Source organism: Seriola dumerili, unplaced genomic scaffold (assembly GCF_002260705.1).
Source record: "Seriola dumerili isolate Sdu_G_001 unplaced genomic scaffold, Sdu_1.0 BDQW01001087.1, whole genome shotgun sequence".
Lineage (NCBI taxonomy): Eukaryota > Metazoa > Chordata > Actinopteri > Carangiformes > Carangidae > Seriola > Seriola dumerili.
The window spans coordinates 639,359-660,489 of record NW_019175342.1 but is presented as its reverse complement, the minus strand read 5'-3'; the positions used below and the strand labels follow the sequence as shown (position 1 = coordinate 660,489).

Below are 21,131 nucleotides of genomic sequence, written 5' to 3'. Positions count from 1 at the left end.
AAGCTGCTCCAGACCAATATGCTTGTGAAAACTGACAACTTAATAATCAAATGTTGTATTTACATGAATGTTTGTAACCTGTGTGTGAGCTGTCGTACATCCTTGACCTCTTTTGAGAAACGTGTTCTGAAAAAATTGATAAATAAGGTCAGACTGACGTAAATAGGTTGTGGAATTGAAAACACCATTTTAAAATTATTCTATATTAAAGTGTGAAGCATTTACAACCAACTTTGTGGCATCAATCCATTTTCAGCCACTAAAAACCAATGGGAATAAAAAAAACAAAAAACTAAAAGGATTAATGAAGTTAAGTTTATAAATCACATAGGCCTATTTGTTGAAGAGCAAAATGGGTTTCATAGATCATACTTTCTTGTACTTTGTACTGTGCTGAGAGAACAATGCAATAATGATCTATAATTTAAGCCATACCTGTCTGATATGCTTCAAATGCATCTCTTCCCATACACTGAATAGACTCACCTTGTACAATGTCACTGATCACTTCAATCTGAGCTCACCCTGGTCCATATACTCCCTTCAGACTGCCTCATTATGAATGCTGGTGAACTCATCTAGACACATGAACAGGCCTGAGTCAGTTTTGCACTGAATTTTCTTTAAAACATATTTAACATGGCAAACAATTTGGTTTGTGTTACCAAAGTTTTTCTAAACAATGCTGCCCTCTTGTGTCTCAGTAAATCTTCCTCTCTCTATCATTACATAGTTTTCCATACAATCTGAACTTTATAGATAAAAACTCATGTCAGAACAGGACAATGGTAGGATATGAGATAGTAAAGAATAATAAATCAGTTGTGATAGTAACAAATAATTGACAAATTTCCTTTTCTATAATCAAAACATACTGTTGGCATCTTGTTCATTACAAGTAACACATGATCCTTCACCTGCAGAGTCGTCTGTGGTTTAGTGCTGTTCAGACACACAAAAAAAAAATCAAATTTCCTAAATTTGATTACTGGAAACCAAAATAATGACAAAATCTTTAAATCTCTTGGTAAAAACAATAAATTCCATTGGACCAGATGTAATAGACATAATTATTTATTGTAAACTTTTGGAAAGGCAAGGCTGAGTGAACACATCAAACTGAACCTTGTGGCAAGCAGTTGCAGTTATACGGAAATTAACATTATTGCATGTTCTGGGACCAGGAGAGCTGACCGGGAATCACAAGGAACAAATGATCGGCAAACTTCACGGTGACTCAAGACTTAACTATCCTCTGTTTAGCACTCTTAACAACAACAACCCTGGATTATTTGGAGCTGGCAAACAATATAGAGAAGTTGACGTGGTCATTTTTTTTGTAAAAGAAAGTCTTAAAATACTGGAATGTGGTCAGAAATTCTGAAGCATGCAAACACAAAATGTACAATATCTTAGCTTATAAACACACACATACACATCCACACACACACACACAAGCTGACAAATAAAGTGATCAGTATGTAAGGACAAGAGAGAGAGCGGAGGGAGAGCCTTAATTCCACACATTCACATCCACTGATGAAACACATGCTCAGATGCACAAACATAAAAAAAACAAAAAAAAACGTGCGTCCAAGCGTTTGGCCATGAAAGACAAACCAATGTTCTGTCAATGTGAGTAATCAATGCTAATGTTTGTGCAAGTTCATGACCTGGCTATAAGTGCAAGTCAGACATGGCCCTTCTGAACAAACAATTGTAAAGTCTACAGTCTACTATGTTATATACATTATTTACACATTGTTCAGTCTAATGAAAGCATCAGTTCTTCTGCATACCTCACACATTGCAATCCCTATTACACATGACACCAAAGTTGTTCATCATTTCAATCAGCAAGCAACCAAAAAAATAGCTATATTTGTAACTCACTCATATGTATCTCACTACAGCTCACCAGCAGCTCACCATAATATTTTAAATATAAATATAAATATATTACTTTACTTTGCAAATATTTGCAGACAGACAGATTAAGCAAATTAGCAATTTTGGTACAAAATTAAATATTTTTCTCTTTTATCCCCACAAAGAGAAAATTACAGTGGAATGAAAATGCAAAAAAGATGTTTGCTAAAGTAAGTTTGCACATATTTTCTTCCTGCAAAAAACAAAATACATTTTTTCTATTAAACTACAAAACCGTGACAGATTTTCCAGAAATTTTTCATTTACTTAATGTAAACAGGAAAAACTAATGTTGTGACTGGTCAAAATAGCTTTATATGTACCATGGGTAAAAGGAGGTTGGACCAAAATGCCCAAGGATCACCGTGGTTTGAGCAGCACTCTGTACATGGTGAAGCCCAGCACTGCAAACACTGTGGCCCCAACGCTCGCTCTGAGCCAGAAGGTCGAGCTTGTCAATTCTGCTTGGCTGACATGTCTGTTAAACAGAGAAGGTTGAGAGAGAGATGAATACAAAGACAGAGTAAAGGGAAGGACAGTAAACAGTAAAGAGACAAAGTTGAAAATAGGGATGATGAAGAAAAGGACAATAAAACCTAGTTAAATTCTTGAATGGATCAGACCTGACTCAGCCTCAGCCTATTTATACAATCTACTGCATCATCTACAACTACTTCTCTTAAACTAATAACTCTCCAGTTTGAAAGAGAAATGATGAATGGAAGTCTCAGGAGCAAGAAGTGTTGCTAAAAAGATGATGTGAAAATATATAAAATAAACATGAACAAAATAAGGATGACGTGATGACAGAACAGCGATATAGCTTCTAAATATGGAGACGCTGAAGCAAAAGCCAATCAAATAGATGAGGGACGTGCAGGATTATAGTTATGACACAAGACAACAAGACTAGAAATGAGTTATGACATCTCTGTTAGATGAGACGGCTGAGGAACAGTCACATGAGCAAAGAAGACAACAAGAGGAAAGTTGACACCAACCGAATTACAATGGGATTTAAATCAAAACTGGAAACGCTGCTTACAATCCTTACACAAAGAGCTTGCAAGCAATGTCAATATTAAGAAAGGTGAAAAAGGAAGAAAGCGAGAAGATAATGTAGAAACCAAAAAGGATTGTTGGAGAGAAAGGACAAAAATCAAAGTAATCTGACAACATGAAAAAGATGGACAAAGGTGCCAGGAAAATGATGTTCTAAAGAGAGGAAAGTAAAAAGAAAAGAAAAGAAAAAAAAAGACATGCTTCAACATTGCACTGCTAAATGAAAAAAAGCTAAGCTGTGGGAGGATGGTAACTACGTGAGAGTAAAAATAAAATCAGAGGTAAAGACCACCTGCAAACATGTCAGTAAATAGTAAAGTAATAGTAGTAGTATAAGTCACTAAATAGACTTAGGCATTATTATCTGCAGAAATGTCATATTACTGTAGTCTCAAATTAAAGTATAGACAATATTCACAGAATATTGTATAAAAAGTATGTGTGAGTCACTTCCACAGGGTGGAATTTGCAACAGCCTGCTGTGATAAAGCATTGGTCCAACGTCTAAAAATCAAACAACTCAAAAAGAAAAAAGAACGCAGAATGGCAGAATGAAAAAAGAAGGAATAACCGATAAAAGCTAGTACAGGGTGGTGATGGTAACATGTCACAGAGATGAAAAGACGTTCGTAAGAAGTAAAGAGGACCTTCTAAGTACGACAGCGTAGAGTTTGGCCCTGACCGTCTGCAGCAGCTCAGAGTTGAGGAAGTTCTGACACAAGCAGAAGGTGCACCGGTTACAAGTGCACATGCAGCGCAGCCGGGCATGGCTGAGGAGAGATTTGGGGAAGACACACCCACACAAAAACACACAAACCACACATGGTGGGTTTTTAAAAACATACCCCAGAAAATGGGACACACGCAATACACACAAGGGAGAGAGAAAAAAAGTTAAGAGTTGAAAGTGCCTCCACCATTACAAGAGTCCAATGTGGCTCATCACATGAAAGCCAGGTCCATAAAGAGAAGTTGAAATGTTTCCACTGTGGGATATTAAGGACAATGAAGGAATTCAGTACACTAATCAATGAAGGGAAAGTAGATGAGAAAATACGTGTAATATGGATGAACAAGCCCTTTAAAAACTATTTATGCTCTGTGAACCCAGAAAAGAGGATGGCACCACTGCATCAATATGGCATAAGTAAATTCAATAAACTGGGCTCTAGATTTAAGTCTGCCATAATAATGTAACTGTTTAACTGTGTGATGTGCAGACAGTTTATCTGTGCTGACAACTTGACTGCAAGATTGGGAGCCTCAGGGAGAGATCAACATTAGTGCTCTCCAGGGGGACCCATTTACCTACAATGCAAAACACTGTGGCATCAGACTGAAAGCAACATGTCCAGAGGGCAGTGAAGTGTATTAATGCATGTAGACTGGAGAACACGATGTCAGATACTGAGACATGCCGAGAGTAGGAACATCTCCTGAGGGAGTAAGCTTATCCTGAGCAAGGGAATGAAATAGTAGAAATTGAACAGGGCAGAGCTTTGTATTTTAACTGTAAACTATGTTTAAATGAATCTTGACCAAAAAAAACCATCTCATCCACTCTACCTGTTTCAGACAGATTCATTTTCATTCAGAAACTTGTAGTTCAGGTCACATGTAGCTGACGATATACAAGTCTAGTTGGCCAGTGCAATTTTCCATAGACCCAGGGGGGTTGTATAAACAAGATATAGATTATGTTAAAAATATCTCCCAGTACCAACAGCTACATAGGCAAACACTAAACACAGACCTTGTGTCAGACAGAAAAGATTAAGATTCCAGATTGTAGCAGCAGTTGAAAAAACTGCATTTCCCTTTTATATGCTTTTGGGACTAAAAGTTAAAAGTCTTCTTCTGTTGGATGACAGCTTATACTAACCATCATATCCTACCATCATAGTTACTCATTAGTTGGTAGGTTTTCCACTAGTAAAAGTGATAATAAAAGCATGTTAACTTTAAAAGTTCTGCTATGACTTTGGAACATTTAAAACCAGAAAGTTGAGCCTCATGTTCACAGACAGTTAAGAAATGTTGTAATAAAAATGAATCAATTATAAGCTCTATCATTTGAATGACATTGTATTCAGGTTAAATAACATGAGATTCAAGTCTATACTGTATCACAAAACTGCAAAATTACAGTTGTTGTAACACAAACGTCGGGTACACACTGCCTGCGTTGCGTGAGCGTAGCGGCTGACATTGCTGAACTGCTGTGGAGAAGCATGCATGTGTGTTCACACTGGCTGCGTCTGTGCTACGTTGCTACAGCTGCCAGCTTTATCTCTCTACATAATGTTTGCAGGTTACTGGAAAGTTTGATTTCTTTTCATTGTAAATTAATTTCTGATTTATTTTTGACAGAAAATGTCAGTAAAATATCACCTTCTACACGTGCAGCTGCTAAAATGGTTAAAAAATATATTTATATTTTTTCATGTCCGTGTCATATTCAGATTTAGCCTGGACATAGAAACTATAGTGGAAGGTGTCAGTTTTATGTAAGGTTGCTGGTATGATGTTAATTTGACATCAACAGGTCTTTTCTCTGCCTATTCTTGCTGGGAGACACACGCATGAAAAATAAGCGAGAGACAGAACCTTTAAATCATGCCACGCAGCGTGACACACAGTCAGTGTGTTCCTGGCCTAACCCTTGCTTGTGAACAAAAGCTGGTTGGAAGTGATATGAACTTCAGCTATAAATACACATTACTTACATCAATTTAAATGACTTTGTAACTGTCTACTTTATGTGCAAAAAAAATCTAGGGCAAGTTTAATGACTCTGGTGTAGTGTCTGTATACGTACGGGTACATGGCCATAGTGGTAAGTTTGGTGTAGATGTCTCTGCTGGGGGCTGCTGCTGTGTTACAGGTGAAGGACTGGGGAGGTGGCATCCTGTGCCTCCTGCAGAACTCCAGAGGACTGCAGCCATACATCTGTTTGATCTCTGGCAGGTCTGACTTCGCTGCTATCATCATACAGGGTGTCTTGCTGTCCATAAAGTATTGCTGAGGGAGGAAGAGACAGGGTGATGAATGATGATGTTTATGTTATTAATTGAGTAAACATTTTTTGTTTTGATATATAGCGAACCAGTGAATACATAGTCTTACCTTGAAGACTTTGGCGCAGTACTCAAAGGAGTAAGGGTTGCTGACATCATAGAGCAGACAGACAATGTCACAGGCCATATCAGCATCAGACAGGTAGTCAAAGTCAGGGAAGACTTCATGAAGCTGGAGAGGAGAGTTTGTCATGTACCTTAGCAATCTCTACTGTAGAGGATGTTTCACTAATGCAGCAGCACCACAGCCTTTATGCTCCAGTTATTTGTTCCTGCAGAAACAGACTCACTATGCTGCGCTATGCGGAGTCTTTTACTTTGAACGCCAGCACAGAGGGAGTGTCAGTGTGTTAGGCTTGATATCTAAAACTTTATATCTAGATATATATATATCATTGTATTTTATGTTTGAGGTATAAATGATGCTGCCAACATCAGCAGTTAATAGTTTTATTCTTCACATGCCAAGGTAAAATATAAAGTAAGTAAAGCAGTGAAATAAGAATTGAACTTGCCAGCAGGGCATACTGTGCAAAATTTGGAAAAAAAGAAGAAAAAAAATCAGTATATGAAAAATGCATATGTTGGGATATATTGCAATATTTGACATTATCGAAGATCAGTCCAGGCCTACTGTGTGTGAAACTTTAAGAGAACCCGTGGCAACAGAAAAAGAGGGCAGGCGACTTGAGTACTAACGCCATGTTTAAATATGGCTAGCAGGGTAGCTTCAGTGATTGTGGTTTAGCTGCTAAATGTGTCAAGCTAAAAGTAGCCATTCTGCAGAGCTGATATGTTGAGTGTTTTGTCTATACCTAAACAGTCACACAAGACCAGCCATATTTCAGTTGCTGGGTATTGTAATAGTACATGCAAACACTACTGTGTTGAATTTGCACTTTTGCAAGTAAGTAGTGCAATGCTAAGGCTTTTGTCAAGCAAGTAGAAATGCTTGCTTGACAAAAGCACTAGATGAGCATGATAAGCAGCTTATATATACACAGCCAGATAAGTACAGCCAGCCTCAGACTGGGCTGACCTTGATGGTTCACAGTTGACAACCTCACATACAATTCACATATTGTATTTTTTTTATTATATAAATATAATGAAATGTAACATAAATCAGAATATTGGTAATTATTATGAATTATTATTATTGCATTGCATTTGAATAATAAACTGGTCTCACAATGCAAATGCACCATATAAGAAAAGCCAGAACATCTGGACTGAGAGGGCATTACTGAGGACCTTTTTGACAATCCATTTGTGAAATATCAACCTATACTAAACTTTGCAATATCAGTATTTCCTATGTACAATAATGTATTATCTCACTTATCTCATTTACTTATCTGACTTATTTTGTATTTTATTTTGTGTGAATGCTATTCATTTTGTTAATTACTTTGTTTAATAAAGGATTCTCTCATCTTAAATTGTTTTTAGCACTGGAAGAGCTTTGTCTAGACACAACCCAAGACTGCAAAAATTGCTAGTAATTCAAATATTTGAGGTATCTCATACTCACAAGAAGGTATTTCTCCTGGCCGTAAACATATGTTGTGCTTATGGCATAGTAGGATCTGTGTTCTTCTCTAATCGTTTTTTGGAGCTGAGAAGAAGAGAAGAGAAAGCTCATATAAGTCAGATGACAATGTGAGGTAAATTGTGGTTTAAAGCAATTATGGGAAAAATCTATGTCAGACTATATTCATACAATCCCATATTTACTCTTATAGTGTATAAGTGTAATATGCGACTATGTGAAAAAACATACAGATGAAAAATCTGTATGTTTAGTGGAATACCTATCAAATATGACAATGTAAAACCAGATTTACTTTTTGCACTGTCTCTGTGATGGAAGGGTTATGAAAGCGTGAACACTGGGACATAGTGAAATATATATGATGGCAAAATACGCATTAAAATGGGTATGATCATTACTGATGTTTATGTTTGTTTTACCGTGAGGTTTCTACCCAGGAAAGATTGGAGGAAACCACTTTTGCCACTGCCAATGTCTCCAAAGACATTACAGCGGAAGACACTGCGCTGGGTCTGCTTCTTCTGCAGGTCAATCTTCTTATCTCTGGTCACTGCAGGGGGAAATCCACACACAGGCATCAGAGGATCAGTTAAGACTGCTGCTGTACACAGCACATGCTTGCAGTCACTCCGCAATAACATTCAACTGCTCCTTCAACCATCCAACAGCTGATGTTATGACAGTGTTGACTAACTGATGTGATGACTGAGTGCATGACTGTTGAGTAAAATAGTGGCGTGCAAAGCAATTTACATATACGATAACTACATAATGTTATGCAACAGCGTCAAAATTTCTTCCATATAGGCAGCATTATTGTGAAATCACAGATGTTACAATACCTGTGATTCCTGATGCTTGGGACTCCTGCTCAGCAATTATTGAGTAACCAAGGTAACCCAAATACTCCAGGCATCGTTGGACGTCGAGATATGTAGTTAGCCTGAACAAGAGTAAGTTGAAGGAAAAAAAACTAAATGGAAGAGCCATTAAATATAGAAACATGCCATTTAGCCAACAGCATCTTTTTTGATACTACCACTAGACGTCACCAAAGTCTAAAACTTTTAAATTTCACACATAGGCCCTACTCAGACCTGGCACTACCTACATTCCATCTCGGGTGATCTGATCACAGAGATCCCCTTCACATGTAGTCACTTGAGACACATTTTAATGCCAGGTGTGAACTGACGTACTTAGAGCTGTCCACTTGTGATCGGATCACCCAAGACACTTGTAAATGCCAGGTCTGAACAGGGCCAAAATGGCTTTAAATTAATTAAATGCCTACTTACGTCCACTGGGAAAGATACCCCTGGTAAGTGATCCAGCCTTGGTCATTAGTGCAAACTGTGTTATTGACATCTGGACCCCAGGGCATGTAGGGAAAAACATCGAACAGGTCCCTCAGCTCCTCTGGTGACAAGGCACAGTCACGGTCCTGACAGACACACAGATTGTCGTTCAGGAAGTAAATCTATGCCAAAATATGGACTATGTTGCTCAAAGCAGGAAATATCTTAGGTGGGATTTTAAGGGTGGATGTAAACTGAATGAACTGCACTTGCTCAGTGGTAGCAATAATAATAATAATTCAGTCAATTGTTTTCCTGTCTCAACCTCTACCTGAGAAAACAAACATGATGGACCAAAGCTCACACCAATCACTATGACAGAAAGCAGATCTTGGCACAAGCTGCCACTTTTACTCTTTGACTTTCATTTGAACCTCGCAGCTAATGCTCATGTCAATCCCTCCTCAGTGGCTAGAAGTTAAATCACGCCTCAGCAGGTGGTCAGTGTTGGCTGTGGGAGTGTATTTTGGTTTTACACGGCGCTGCGTACTGAGCAGCTTCTTCTAAGTGCCTCTCTAGGGCAGAGGCTAATGTAAATAAAGAACCAGGTTTTACAGGATTGTACCTTGTCATGTTTGTCAAAGACGCTCTGGAGGAAGAGGTAGGCATTATGGTTGAGCTCTGTAGTGCAGTCTGGAGGAATTTTCAATCTAGAGAGAGTTAGATATCACAAAGTTCAGATAGATTTAAAGATAAACACAATAAACATTACTAAAAAAATTTTACAAAAAAGGATAAATGTTACAGTGGGATTAAGCAGACATATTAGCAGGTGTGGTGAAAATGTGCATATTAATTCTCCTTACTAATCTTACCTTCTAAAAACAATAGTGTTATGTCAATTGGTGAATGAAACATTGACAATTTAAGCACAATGAGCAGAAGGAACTAAAAGTGATAAAACTACATTGTTACCCGAAGAAAATAAAAAAAATAGTGTGGACAAATGCATGTGTAGCCTCATACAGTATATACAAAAAAATAATTTGATGAATCACAAAGGAAAAAAAGGTACCTGTTGTTTAAAAAATAAAGTCTGAGACTCACGGTGGGAAGAGGTAGTCCTGATTTAACTCCAGGTCATCATCGTATCCAAATCTCCTCAGCACTGTCCAGGTTGTTTCATGGCGACCTCGCTGGATGAACAGGGTGTGGAGGAATAGGAAACCTATGGAGTCACAGAAACGCAGTCCGAAATAATGTGACTGCAGTTTTGTTAGTTTATGTTTTAAAAAATGAAAAAAAGAGGTAACTCCATCTATTCTTACCTTTCAGAGTGAGTCCGTTATCACAAACTCCGTCGCTCAAATTCTTCCGCACCACATTTTTTACATCCTCTAATGCCTGAGGCTCTAGCGGGGTGTTGAAGCATGTCCGCTATGAGCAGTCAGACAAAAACATCAATGTGAGTCAAAAACAGTCCACAAGTGTGGTAATGGATTCATCCCAAAAATTAAGAAACAATAACAATTGCATTAGTTGCAAATTATACATTTTTTTTAAACCTATTGTTAACTTTGTCGTCTACAATATTAATCAGTTGATTTACCTGGAAGAAGTTGAGCTCATTATCATTAAGAATCCCATCATTGTCCAGGTCTGACACTTTGAAGATTCGAGTGAGAGCTTTCACACAAAGCGGCTTCATCTAGAAATCAAAGTGGCAAATCAAAAGTTACTTCAAACAAAAATATTTCACACTTTACATTTTGCTAAAATCCTGTTTACACCAGTACTAAGACTAAGACATTCAGATATGAATTCTCTGTCAATTCACATTTGACAGAATTAGATAGTGTACTATGAGTGTACTAACCCCTCCATCAAAAAAACAGTTTCCGTGAATTTGCATAGATTTTTTTTGCTCTTACATCTTTTTTCTCAGGACAGTAGAGGGGGCCGGTGGGGTGCAGAACTGCTTTTTGGGCATAGTAGAACAGCTCTGAGATGTTCTTCAGATTCTTTGCTGAACACTATACACAAGAAAAAGAAGGGAGTTTGGTTATAAATGCATGGATTTTCAATGCTGCAGTGCAGTACCTTCACACCCTACATATAGCCTTGGAAAGGAAAAAACCTGAACACAAACTGCAACCAAGTGTGCACAAGTACACTGAGGTCCTGCTTGATGTGTATCAGCAGTGACACTGTCAACAATGTGTCCTGACAAAGCAGGGCCATTGCTGTTTACCTACTTGTCTTTATAGGTGTGGGTTTGTGTGTGTATGTTGGCATGTACTGTATAGGTGTGTATGTGTATGAGAGCTAAGCAAGGGCCAGACAGGGTATTAACACACAGGATCTGTGTGCGCGACACGCCTGGTCTAATTAACTACTCTGAAAAAAAAACACAGGTGACTCCCTGTTAGAAGAGGAGAGTAGTCAGCGCTAAAGAGGGACACAGGATGAGGTCAACAGAAACAAACACAATCATAACAGAAGACTTCTCACACACTACTGGTTCATCTTGCACAGACACATCACATACAGCATTCACCATGATGTGGGTTTGAGTTAAGCTTATGGACAGTGTCAAGTATCAAATTTTATTGTAATGCCGTCCCCTACTCTCACTTGTTACAAACATGTATGCATGTAGTACATATTCAAAAAATAGTGTTCTCCAAGAGAAGACGGCAGCTGTCAGAAAGGATAAAAAAGAAAAAGCATTGAAACAACAATCAATATGTTAATGTATACCAACTAAGAATTGACAACATTATCTGCAGGCTGCTTATTTCCTCAGATTGGCAGTTTGCATTTAATGTTTTTACCTCAACTTATGCATCTTGAAAGGACTGACAAAAGCCTTCAAAACACCACAGATAAAATACAAATGTATTGAGAGAAACCTAAAAACAAGGCTGTTCCTCTTGGCTCCCACATAGTTCACAATTTCCACCAAATATTAATGTTGAACTGCTGTTTAGTTTCTTCCCCTCTTTATATTTTGTTTATGTGTTGGCGAAAGAAGAAGATATTCATTTCTATTTGTGTCCCCTTTGATTTGTGTTTGTCTGTTGTCTGAATCTGTAGCATTGCTACTGTATTAAACTTGTTAATTAATCAATCAGATTGGTCAGTCTCTCACCTCAACACAAGTCTCTATTTCACTGTACTGGTTCATTATGGGTAGTATGGTCTCCATGCTGCTGTGTTCCACCAGGTCCGACTTGTTTCCCACCAGGATCAGCGGAACCCTGGACACACCACCACAGCATTGCATCAACACTTATATATCACATGAAATGTCAATGACAACAGTTGGTGACTGCTAATTCAAGAGAGTACTTTTCATTGTATGAATTTCAGTATTTTCCCTCCAATAACAGCAGTGACTGATATCACAGTGAGAATACCACAACGCAGGAGGCTGAATCTGCTCATGTGAGATGCTGAACTTAGACTGCTGCTCACAGTGAAGCAATTGTGAGAAATTTTCCACCTTGTGACTATAGGTCATCACTTCAAGCACTAGTAGAAAATTTAAATGGTTGGCCTCTTGCTACAGAAAATGGTCTTTTGCAGACTTGCTGACATGCTCACGGCCAATGGAGAAATAGGCACCCTCTTCCATCCCATATTTCTTTAGTCCAAAACTGACATGACATCAAACTATGGACTATTTTTATAAGTTCACACCTGCTGTCCTTGTCCGTGTTCTCGGTAATGAGGGGGATCCAGTGGCTGGTCACCTACACAGATGAAAACAAATGTAGAAAAGATGAAAACATATAAAGATCTCTATTTTTAGAGACAACTTCTAATCTATAAGTCACATGGTCTCACATGTAAAGTTATACTGTTTAACTGTAATGCAAACAAATTATGGAAATGCTAGCAGCAGAGGTAACTCACCTTTTCTATAGACTTCTTGTTGTTGACAGAGTAGACAATACAAATCACATTTGCCTATGTGAGAGACCAACACAGATGTCCATTAGGGCCATTAGAACTCAGCACTTATCTCCAAGTGTAATAGAAATGTATATTGCACTGACTAACCTTGGAGATCTCCTGAAACAGCTGCTCATCTGTCTGCTCTGCCTCTGTTAGAGAAGAAAAATATATTACAGTTAAAACACGGAAAGCGCTCTTCTTTCTCAATTAGCCATTTAAAAAATGTATATATTTATGATTTCCCAAAATGGGGTACCAACATTTAATGCAGCAATACCGAAACACTATTACATGGAAACATTTTTCAGTCACTGCAGAATCAAAAGAAAGAAACAGGCATGGCCTTAAAGTACCTGAATAGTCCACAATGTGTGTGGGAACTCTCTCTGGTGTGACATCTGCAGGTATGGTGATTTCCTCAGCTCGGTAGGGCACCTGGCACAGACACAAGGGACACACTAGGCTATGGCTCATATAGACATGTTTACAACTGGCTACAGAGCTTCAATAAAACAGTCAAATCAGTGGTGATAAACCCCACAAAGGCAGATATTCAGTTCAAGGTGGAGAGGCATCATCAGGGTGACCACTATCTGACAAAATATGTTTCTCCATACCACATCTGGGAACTCCTCGCTGACCAGGGACATGATTAGAGACGTCTTCCCCACCTTGGCTATGGAGGGATGGAGACAGAAGAGGAGTTTAGCATACCCTGAACTATGTTTGCTCACTAGCTCATAATAATTAATGTGAAAATAATTAATTGAGCTTTACAAGCTATTCAGGCCATGAGACTGGGACACAGACTTTACACTGTGGACATTACAAAACCCTATGACAATTTTAATGGCTGTGTGTGATCTATGAACTGCAGCTTCCATTCTGGCGCTGATTTTAATATTACTCCATGAATTTCTATTACTAAGCTAGAGACCTGTGAAAAATGTTTCATCAAATGATCTGTTAATAATATGAAGTTTAGAAGAACAGAGGAAACAATCTAGTTCCCAAGACAACTGGGATTACTGTGGAGATGTGCCAGGAAAAAGCAAAAGTCTGAAATAAAAAAACGTCTATAAAAGTAATAATTCTAGAAAAGACCATAACCTGTTTGGAAGACACTTCCTTTTATTCAGTGATAATCCAATACTTTATTGAACACAGGAAAAACAAATAGGAAGATGTCACCTGATATTTCTAATTTGTATACAGATTTAAATTAAATTTGTATCAATTTCTTTAGCTTTGCTGTAGTTTAAAGTATCTCTGCAGTGATTTCAATGTTCAGTTCAGAGAAAAGGTTGGAAAAGACCTCAATGACATTAGCGAAATAAGGTGGGTTACGTGATGGGCTAAGAGTAAGAATAAACTGTTGCGTTTGTAATATATGAACTAATTGTTTTAATTATCAATAGAAGATACGAGGCGTAAAGGCGAATGAACTAAAATTAAAATACACACCACCATCACCGTGAGACAGTGGTGTGGTTGTCAGCATCACATTCCCAGCTAGTAGCATCAAGGCAATGTGAAGTGAACACTAACGGCTGACCCCGTAGACAGTCTCACCTGTCCAGCACTGGAAACAACAGCTTTACTTACGCTCTCCCACTAATAATATCCTCACGTCCTTGCGCATCCTCTCCAGCGTCGACAACCAACTCGGTAAACTGGTTTGTGTGAAACATTTATGCTCCTGTCTGGATGAAGGTATAGCCAGACAGCTCTCCTCGGCCTGGCTCGCTTGCTAACAGCTACGTTCGCATTTCTCTCCGGTTTATACTGGTTTAGAACAGACGGTTCACTGTAACAGATTTGTATAAACCGTTAGATAACAACAAGGTTATATATATATATATATATATATATTCTGCCTGCCTGCCACGGTCAGTCATTTAACAGTACTGCATATGCTGCTACTGCTGCTGTGTTGAGCCAGCTAACCTACACACAAACTTGACTGTTGCGGGCGTTAGCAAGCGTGTTTTCCACCACGCCCCTCTGATTCAGCTGACTGCGTGAGGGTGAGCAAAGATCGTATATTTTTGAAAGAATCACTTAAAAACTTTAGAGTCACCCACTTTCTTAACCTTCTAATACGGTCATTGGTAGTCTCTTAACAATAAGAACTATAATGACAAATTGCGACTTAGAATACAGACAGAGCTCTTCATATTTTTCAGAAATCCTAATGTGCTCGCTGCTTAGTTGGCGTGATAACATCTCTGGTATCGGGAGAATGGTGTTGAGTGAGACGTCTTATGTTTTTTCCTCCAGCTCTGCACCGCCTGTCAACTTGCGCCATCTACTGGCAAGAACCCTAACAGCAGAAACTAGAAGTTTAGGTGAGCTATAGATATATAATCATCAGCTACTGTAGGCTTTCTGTTATTATTGCACCATACTATCAAATTGTTGAAACAGAAATATAATTCAGAGGATTCATTTCAGTGAGCTTGTAACATATTTTCAGTTCAAAGTTAAAGTGCACTTAAACAGTCTACTACCACTACAACTACTACTGCTACTAATAATTACTATTATTCTATTACTACTGTAGGAGGTTTGGAAATCATTTGGTAATTCATGGTCAATTTTATCACCCGGGCGTCCAAGTTTCATCCACTTTTGGTGCATTGTGTATGTATTAATCACAAATTAATTTAGTGAAACTATGTAAGTATAGTATAAACAGAAGTAATATGAGCCTAAAAACAGGCGGAGTGACAAAATATATATCATACAGGTGTTGCCTTAAGGCCCTTATATTTTCCATTTATAATGTGCTTTTCAAATTTGCTAATAATCCAATGACCCCCAACTAATAAGCCTTCAGGTTCCCTGTGCGTCTGAGGGGCCAGTGGCAGTTATAAACTTGGCCTGGTTGGTAATGCACCCTTGTATATCAAAATAACCTGCCCATTATAATAAATGTATCTGGATAGATGCACCTCTACTCTGGCTGATATAATCCTCTGATACATCACTGCACTGTATCTGCATTGCTGAAAAAGAAATTCCTGGTAAAATGCGGAAAGCAGGAATCAGTTGTGGATCAAATTTATTCAATTTATGAAGAGCTTTCAGTTTCAAATATATACACAACTAAAAAACAACAGTGTGTGACGAACAGGAATCTAATATTTTCAAAAAATGTGCAAAACACAAAATACAAAATTACTACAAAAATTTGCAAATTACACGTAGAATCTAGAGTGCCTGTTTTTAATAAATACATAGAAGTGCAAGGAGACAATAAAATAGGAGAAAGGGAGACAATACAAATTTTGGTTTCAGTCTATTCATAATGTATTGCAAGAGAATGCTTTTATCTGTTGCCATTGTTGGCAAAGACAATGCAATAAATTTCAGAGAAACTGCTTTTGATGTGCTTGGATCTTCCAAAGCAGCAACGTCTCAGCTGTGACAACAACTTCTCCAAAGTGTCATGCTGTAATCACAGACGTTGTAGTGTTAGAGCTGAGTTAAGTGTCAGCGTCACTTTTGGAAGTGAGGCTATCAGTCTGTTAGGTCCCAAAAGGATACTGTTCTTTATTGCATCCTGACATTTTGCACACCAGCAGGTAAGACTGCTCCATTCATTTCCCCCTTCTCAAGTTGGCTTCATCTGTATCAAAGACAGAATGAAAGACAGAGTTAGGACTCAGCATTGATTCACATTTATGTCATCTGCTATGCATAGATGTACTGTATCAGAGTTAAAATCAGTATCTTACTTGCGTAGTCCTCTGGGGTCATGGGTTGAGAGATGACTTTCCTAAGTGCCTCCAGCCACTCCCTCTGCTCCTGCTCCTGCTCACACATAAACAAAAACTCCCTGAATGGAGTCTTCAGCGTGATGCCACAGTGCCACCGGCCTCCCCTCGTGCTCTTGCTGCTGCTCTCTGACACAGAGTAGCTGTGGCTCTCTGAGCCAATGAAGACAGCACCCAACTCTGTAGCATCCTAACAGTGTAAACACACAGCACAGGGATATGCTCAGTCAAAAACATGGCTGTAATCAATTGAAAAAAGAAACACTGGAAAATGCAATCTGTATAATTATTGTACTTTTTTTTATAACTGAGTGGTGAAATCTTTTACGTTTGGATGTTTTGGGTTTATTTTCACTTCTCACACACAGTGCAGACACTATGACATATTCTCAGTTCTTTACCAGTGGAGTTTTGAAATACAGAAGCTTTCTGTCCATTGAGCACAGTGTGAACCACCTCTTCTTGAATGGCTCCCGTTGCTGACAACACACATACACAGACAGATAAAATGGGACAGGCAGAGAGAGAGAGAAAGAAAGATATTCAAAGCAAAGAATCAAATTAGTTTATCAGATATAACAAAGTTAAACAAAACCAATTGATTTTTGTATTGAATTAAGAAAGCTGACAGACCGTTGGGCCAGTTTTCTCCATGTATCCCTCCTTCAGGCAGTGTCTTGTTAACTGAGGTATTAACTGTGTAAAGAAAAATAGGAAATGCTGTTAACTGAACAAAAGTTGTAGTTTAAGACTTTAACAGTCTATGTGAATAATGAAAAATTGTCTCACATCACTGTCTTGGAGAGTGGGGTGTTTCTTCTGGAGGTATGCCAAGCGTGTCGCCCGAATAGCATTGAATAAGGATACAACTATCTACAGTATAAGACATCAGATAAAGGACAGTATATCAGGAAGACAATGATGTACATAAACTGCATCCGTGCATGTATATTGTCTGGACAGTTTCATACATTTTTTTTTTAGGTATACAGCACATGGTGTAAGTTTCAGAACGCCTGCTGAACTTGGATTAAATTGTTTTGTTCATCTCTCTCTCTCTCTCTCTCTCTCTCTCTCTAACAGTTGTGAGTTTCAAAGTAAAAGACTCTACACATGCTCTATTTGTATGCTATATTTGCCGAGACAAGTCACTTATCTGTTAGTGGAAGTGGAAATAAAATAGCACTATAGTAGTTGAGCTCACCTGACCATTCTCGTGGTAAACAAACAGATTCCTTGTACGCTTGTCCTGTAGGTAGGATATCTGCAGACCGTGAGTGTGACCGACCTTCTCTGTCTGGAAAACTGCATTCAGATCCTTCATGCAGATGACAGCTTTGGGAACCTTGGACTTGTTTTTGTTTTATGGAAGAGATGAGATAGGGTTTTAAAAGATTAGAAACACAAACAGTTTTTGAGTGTAACCCACGTATACTCATAAAACATTTTGGACGACTACTCACATCCTCTTTAATGAAGTATCTGAGGGTGAAGTCTTTCCGGGACAGCACAAAGATCCTCTTAAGAAACTGTTTGTTGTCTTTGCCCTTCTTCCATAGTGTTGACTCAAATGAATCTGGATCAGATACATCAAATAAACAAAAGAGGATGCATCTTATGATCTGTGCAGAAAACAAATGCCAATTCAGATATGTTGCTGAAAGGAAGAATATATTCTTGTTAATATTGTGGCAGGATTATTACCTGAGCTATAAACTTGGTGAAAGTAGTTATTTTCTCCTGTGAATTCTCTTCTTTCATACTTTGCACGGATCCATTGGTCCTTGAGAACACTAAAAGCAGGGAAAAAACAACCATTAATGGTTCCCCATGGATGAAACAAAAGTGTCTAAGTAAATACACGCCACTGAAAAACATGTAGACCTGTCATTGATAATAGTGTCTTTTGCAGAAGCTCCACCTCAGCGCCCAACACACATTGTTTGTTCCTCTTCCTCTAAACTGCATGTGCAACAGGAGCGCTCTACTCCCATTCACCGATTTGAGTATTTGTTGAGTCCTCACTTTTTACTTCCACTGATCCAGTGGGGTGAATGGCTGATAGTAGTGGTCACTCACATGCAGTCTTTTTGCTGTGGTCGGTAGAAGAAGGCAGGGACACACTTCTCAAAAATGGCTTTGGCTGCAGAATTTCCCCTCTCCCGCATGAACTGAAACCAGAGATTTAAAAGGTTATACTAAGACAAAAAATATTCGGGATTAAATCTATATAAAACAGACCAGAGAATATACACAGTGGACAGATTAGCTTTTAAGATTCAAAATTCAAAGATGAAAAAATTTGCGGTTTTAAGTACGTGTAATATATGTATAAAAAGCAATTGTCAGTGTATTCAAAATAATATATAAATAATGAATGCATGTTATAGCCTTATATTAGCTATAATTCGATGAATTCAAACTACAAACTTTTACCTCTACTAGTGAATCATCCCAGAGATCCAGACGTATGGATTTCACTTTGCTGACATCGGGTAAATTGCGATGCATCCCCGAGCAGTTCAGGCACACAAAGATGCCAAGAGTGTAGGAGGCCCAGTCAGGATCTGTGAGCAAAAATGATCACAATATTTACTTTGTAAGAAGGAACCAAATACAGAACAAACAGGTGTTTCATTTCTGGGCAAATGTAGACTACAAATATGCTACAAATAAAGTGAACAGTGAAATAAACCAAAGTAGAATTTCTTCTTCGTCTTTAAATGTATTTTCTCTCTTTCTTCCTTTCACACAGACAAACACACACACTGTATTAATTCTCCTTGGCAGTGATGGCGACAAAGTGTTGGAAGTTGTAGGAGGAACAATGAAGTCATACCACAGAATATACAGTAGCTCCACTTCCCCCTTATGAAAGTTTAATATAAAACGTGACATGGTAATAAAATATTATTTTGGAGATAGTTTAACAAACAACATCACGTGGCTCTGGGGCACAGGCTACTGTTTACCATTGTTCACACTTACATAAAGAAAACACACTAATTCACACAGAAATCAGGTATAATGGTCTTTGGGGGAAATATGTATTGTTGAAGAGTTGAGCAAACATGAAACAATGCTAGTGTATTTATTAAAATATATAAACTTTGGTTATGAATCTTTGTCAGTGTACTCACCAGGAGCTCCACAGTCAGCACACAAGTTGTTACCTGGCTGTCGCACCAAATCAAGCAGGATTTTGCTATTTCTTTCCAGATTGGCCATAGGTGAAGGTTGTTTGCCTCTGTTAGAGTTGAGTCCCGACAAGAAATAGTATTAACTCCATCTTGATTCTACACAGCTCATGGTGCTATTCTGCTCTGTGGCAAATGAAAAACATAATTTCTTCTCGCTGACTAGTGGCCCAGCATTTCCTCTTAAAAGCACAGCATCATGCAGTTTATTGTTCTGCACACAAATGCCGAGGTCCAGAAATAACAGAGAAAGGAAGTGAAACAAACGTAACAGGGTGAATGACTTACAGTGTCAGGCTAATAGACTTGTATGTGGTTTGTATGTAGCTTGACTTGTGTGTGTGTGTGTGTGTGTGTGTGTGTGTGTGTGTGTGTGGGGTGGGGGTGGGGGGGGGGGGGTTCATGTAGATTTTACTGTAAATGTAGGCTACCTTTTGTTCACCTAAACGTATTTTGCATTTAATTAAAATGCAGGGTAGACAGAACTAAAACATTGTGTTGTAGGTAAATACACTGAAGCATTAATATCACTCTTTTGGAACCTGTAAAAATCTAAATTGTAGACCAAAGATGTGATGTTTTAAAGGTCCTACATACTGTATCGGGTACACTCACGGGTGTTTTCACTTATTAAACCTGACTAGCCCTCTTCTTGAGACCTTGTGGGTGTACTCAGATTGTGCTTGATTAACACCTCTCTGACTCTCATTTTAAGCTTTTACCTTTACCTTTTTTATTATTATTATTACTATATGGATTTCCCAGTGTAGCTTTACCCAACTTCAACCTGACAACCTGCCGTGTTGGCGAGTAGTCATGCAATTAAACTTGTAGTTTAACTACATTTTGCAGTAGCTTGCCATTTTATGTGTAGTTAACCAATGAAACTATCATTTTGGGCCATAAAAGGAAAATAATAATTTTTTTTTATTTTTCTATTTTACCAATGCTTCTCTACTGTAATTGAATCCCCTTTTGACCAGCCCCACCACATTTTTCTTTCATCCTGACATCTGTGAAGGCATGAACAGCCAATGCATTCAGGCAGCCTCCACCATGCACCTGACCTTTGTGTAGTGCATGTGTAAAAGCCAAGGGCGGTGGTGTTGCTCAGTGCTCTCACAGCAACGTCATCATGGATAAACATCCTGAATGAAGAATCACCATGGCCATACTTATTGTATACAAAATCAAAGCGGACATTCTTTGCACTTTCCTATGAATATTGTTTTGGGTTTTTTTCTTGTTTATGTATGACTTGTGAACAAGTAGGC

General features: G+C 38.3%; 2 protein-coding genes across 5 annotated transcripts; both read right to left on the bottom strand.

The window, feature by feature from the left end:
* Positions 1-1,058: 1,058 nt before the first annotated feature.
* On the bottom strand, positions 1,059-14,852 carry LOC111237674 (mitochondrial Rho GTPase 1-A-like). Of its 4 annotated transcripts, XM_022766864.1 has the most exons (21): positions 14,487-14,852; positions 13,499-13,557; positions 13,235-13,316; positions 12,987-13,030; positions 12,840-12,893; positions 12,624-12,676; positions 12,073-12,181; positions 10,853-10,954; positions 10,531-10,629; positions 10,250-10,358; positions 10,029-10,149; positions 9,547-9,631; positions 8,922-9,067; positions 8,466-8,566; positions 8,043-8,173; positions 7,603-7,686; positions 6,118-6,240; positions 5,810-6,012; positions 3,639-3,761; positions 2,253-2,407; positions 1,059-2,122 (listed from the first exon to the last, which is right to left on the bottom strand). In XM_022766864.1, the coding sequence occupies exons 1-20, from the start codon at positions 14,521-14,523 to the stop codon at positions 2,290-2,292; spliced, it is 1,983 nt and encodes a 660-aa protein (XP_022622585.1). In that variant the 5' UTR covers positions 14,524-14,852; the 3' UTR covers positions 1,059-2,122; positions 2,253-2,289. The 4 variants fall into 4 exon arrangements, with proteins under 4 accessions (XP_022622585.1, XP_022622584.1, XP_022622586.1 ...); XM_022766863.1 differs by having other exon boundaries at positions 1,059-2,407; XM_022766865.1 differs by lacking the exon at positions 3,639-3,761 and having other exon boundaries at positions 1,059-2,407.
* A 1,241-nt stretch (positions 14,853-16,093) lies between these two features.
* adap2 (ArfGAP with dual PH domains 2) lies at positions 16,094-20,041 on the bottom strand. Its single transcript, XM_022766891.1, has 11 exons — positions 19,801-20,041; positions 19,097-19,227; positions 18,740-18,831; positions 18,365-18,453; positions 18,124-18,236; positions 17,865-18,011; positions 17,450-17,533; positions 17,294-17,356; positions 17,062-17,139; positions 16,622-16,850; positions 16,094-16,512 (listed from the first exon to the last, which is right to left on the bottom strand). Exons 1-11 carry the CDS (start codon positions 19,886-19,888, stop codon positions 16,484-16,486), a joined length of 1,143 nt encoding a protein of 380 aa, XP_022622612.1. The 5' UTR covers positions 19,889-20,041; the 3' UTR covers positions 16,094-16,483.
* Positions 20,042-21,131: the final 1,090 nt, after the last annotated feature.

Excerpts from the sequence above, each read along its gene's own strand:
- LOC111237674 (XM_022766863.1), bottom strand. The coding sequence starts at position 14,523 with ATGCGCAAGGACGTGAGGATATTATTAGTGGGAGAGC. Across the intron at positions 12,894-12,986 it reads TGTTTCAGGAGATCTCCAAG|GCAAATGTGATTTGTATTGT; the intron begins GTTAGTCAGTGC and ends TCTCTCACATAG. Across the intron at positions 12,182-12,623 it reads AACACGGACAAGGACAGCAG|GGTTCCGCTGATCCTGGTGG; the intron begins GTGTGAACTTAT and ends TGGTGTGTCCAG.
- adap2 (XM_022766891.1), bottom strand. The coding sequence starts at position 19,888 with ATGGCCAATCTGGAAAGAAATAGCAAAATCCTGCTTGATTTGGTGCGA. Across the intron at positions 19,228-19,800 it reads TGCTGACTGTGGAGCTCCTG|ATCCTGACTGGGCCTCCTAC; the intron begins GTGAGTACACTG and ends TTTTGCTCACAG. Across the intron at positions 16,513-16,621 it reads GACCCCAGAGGACTACGCAA|ATGAAGCCAACTTGAGAAGG; the intron begins GTAAGATACTGA and ends TCTTTGATACAG.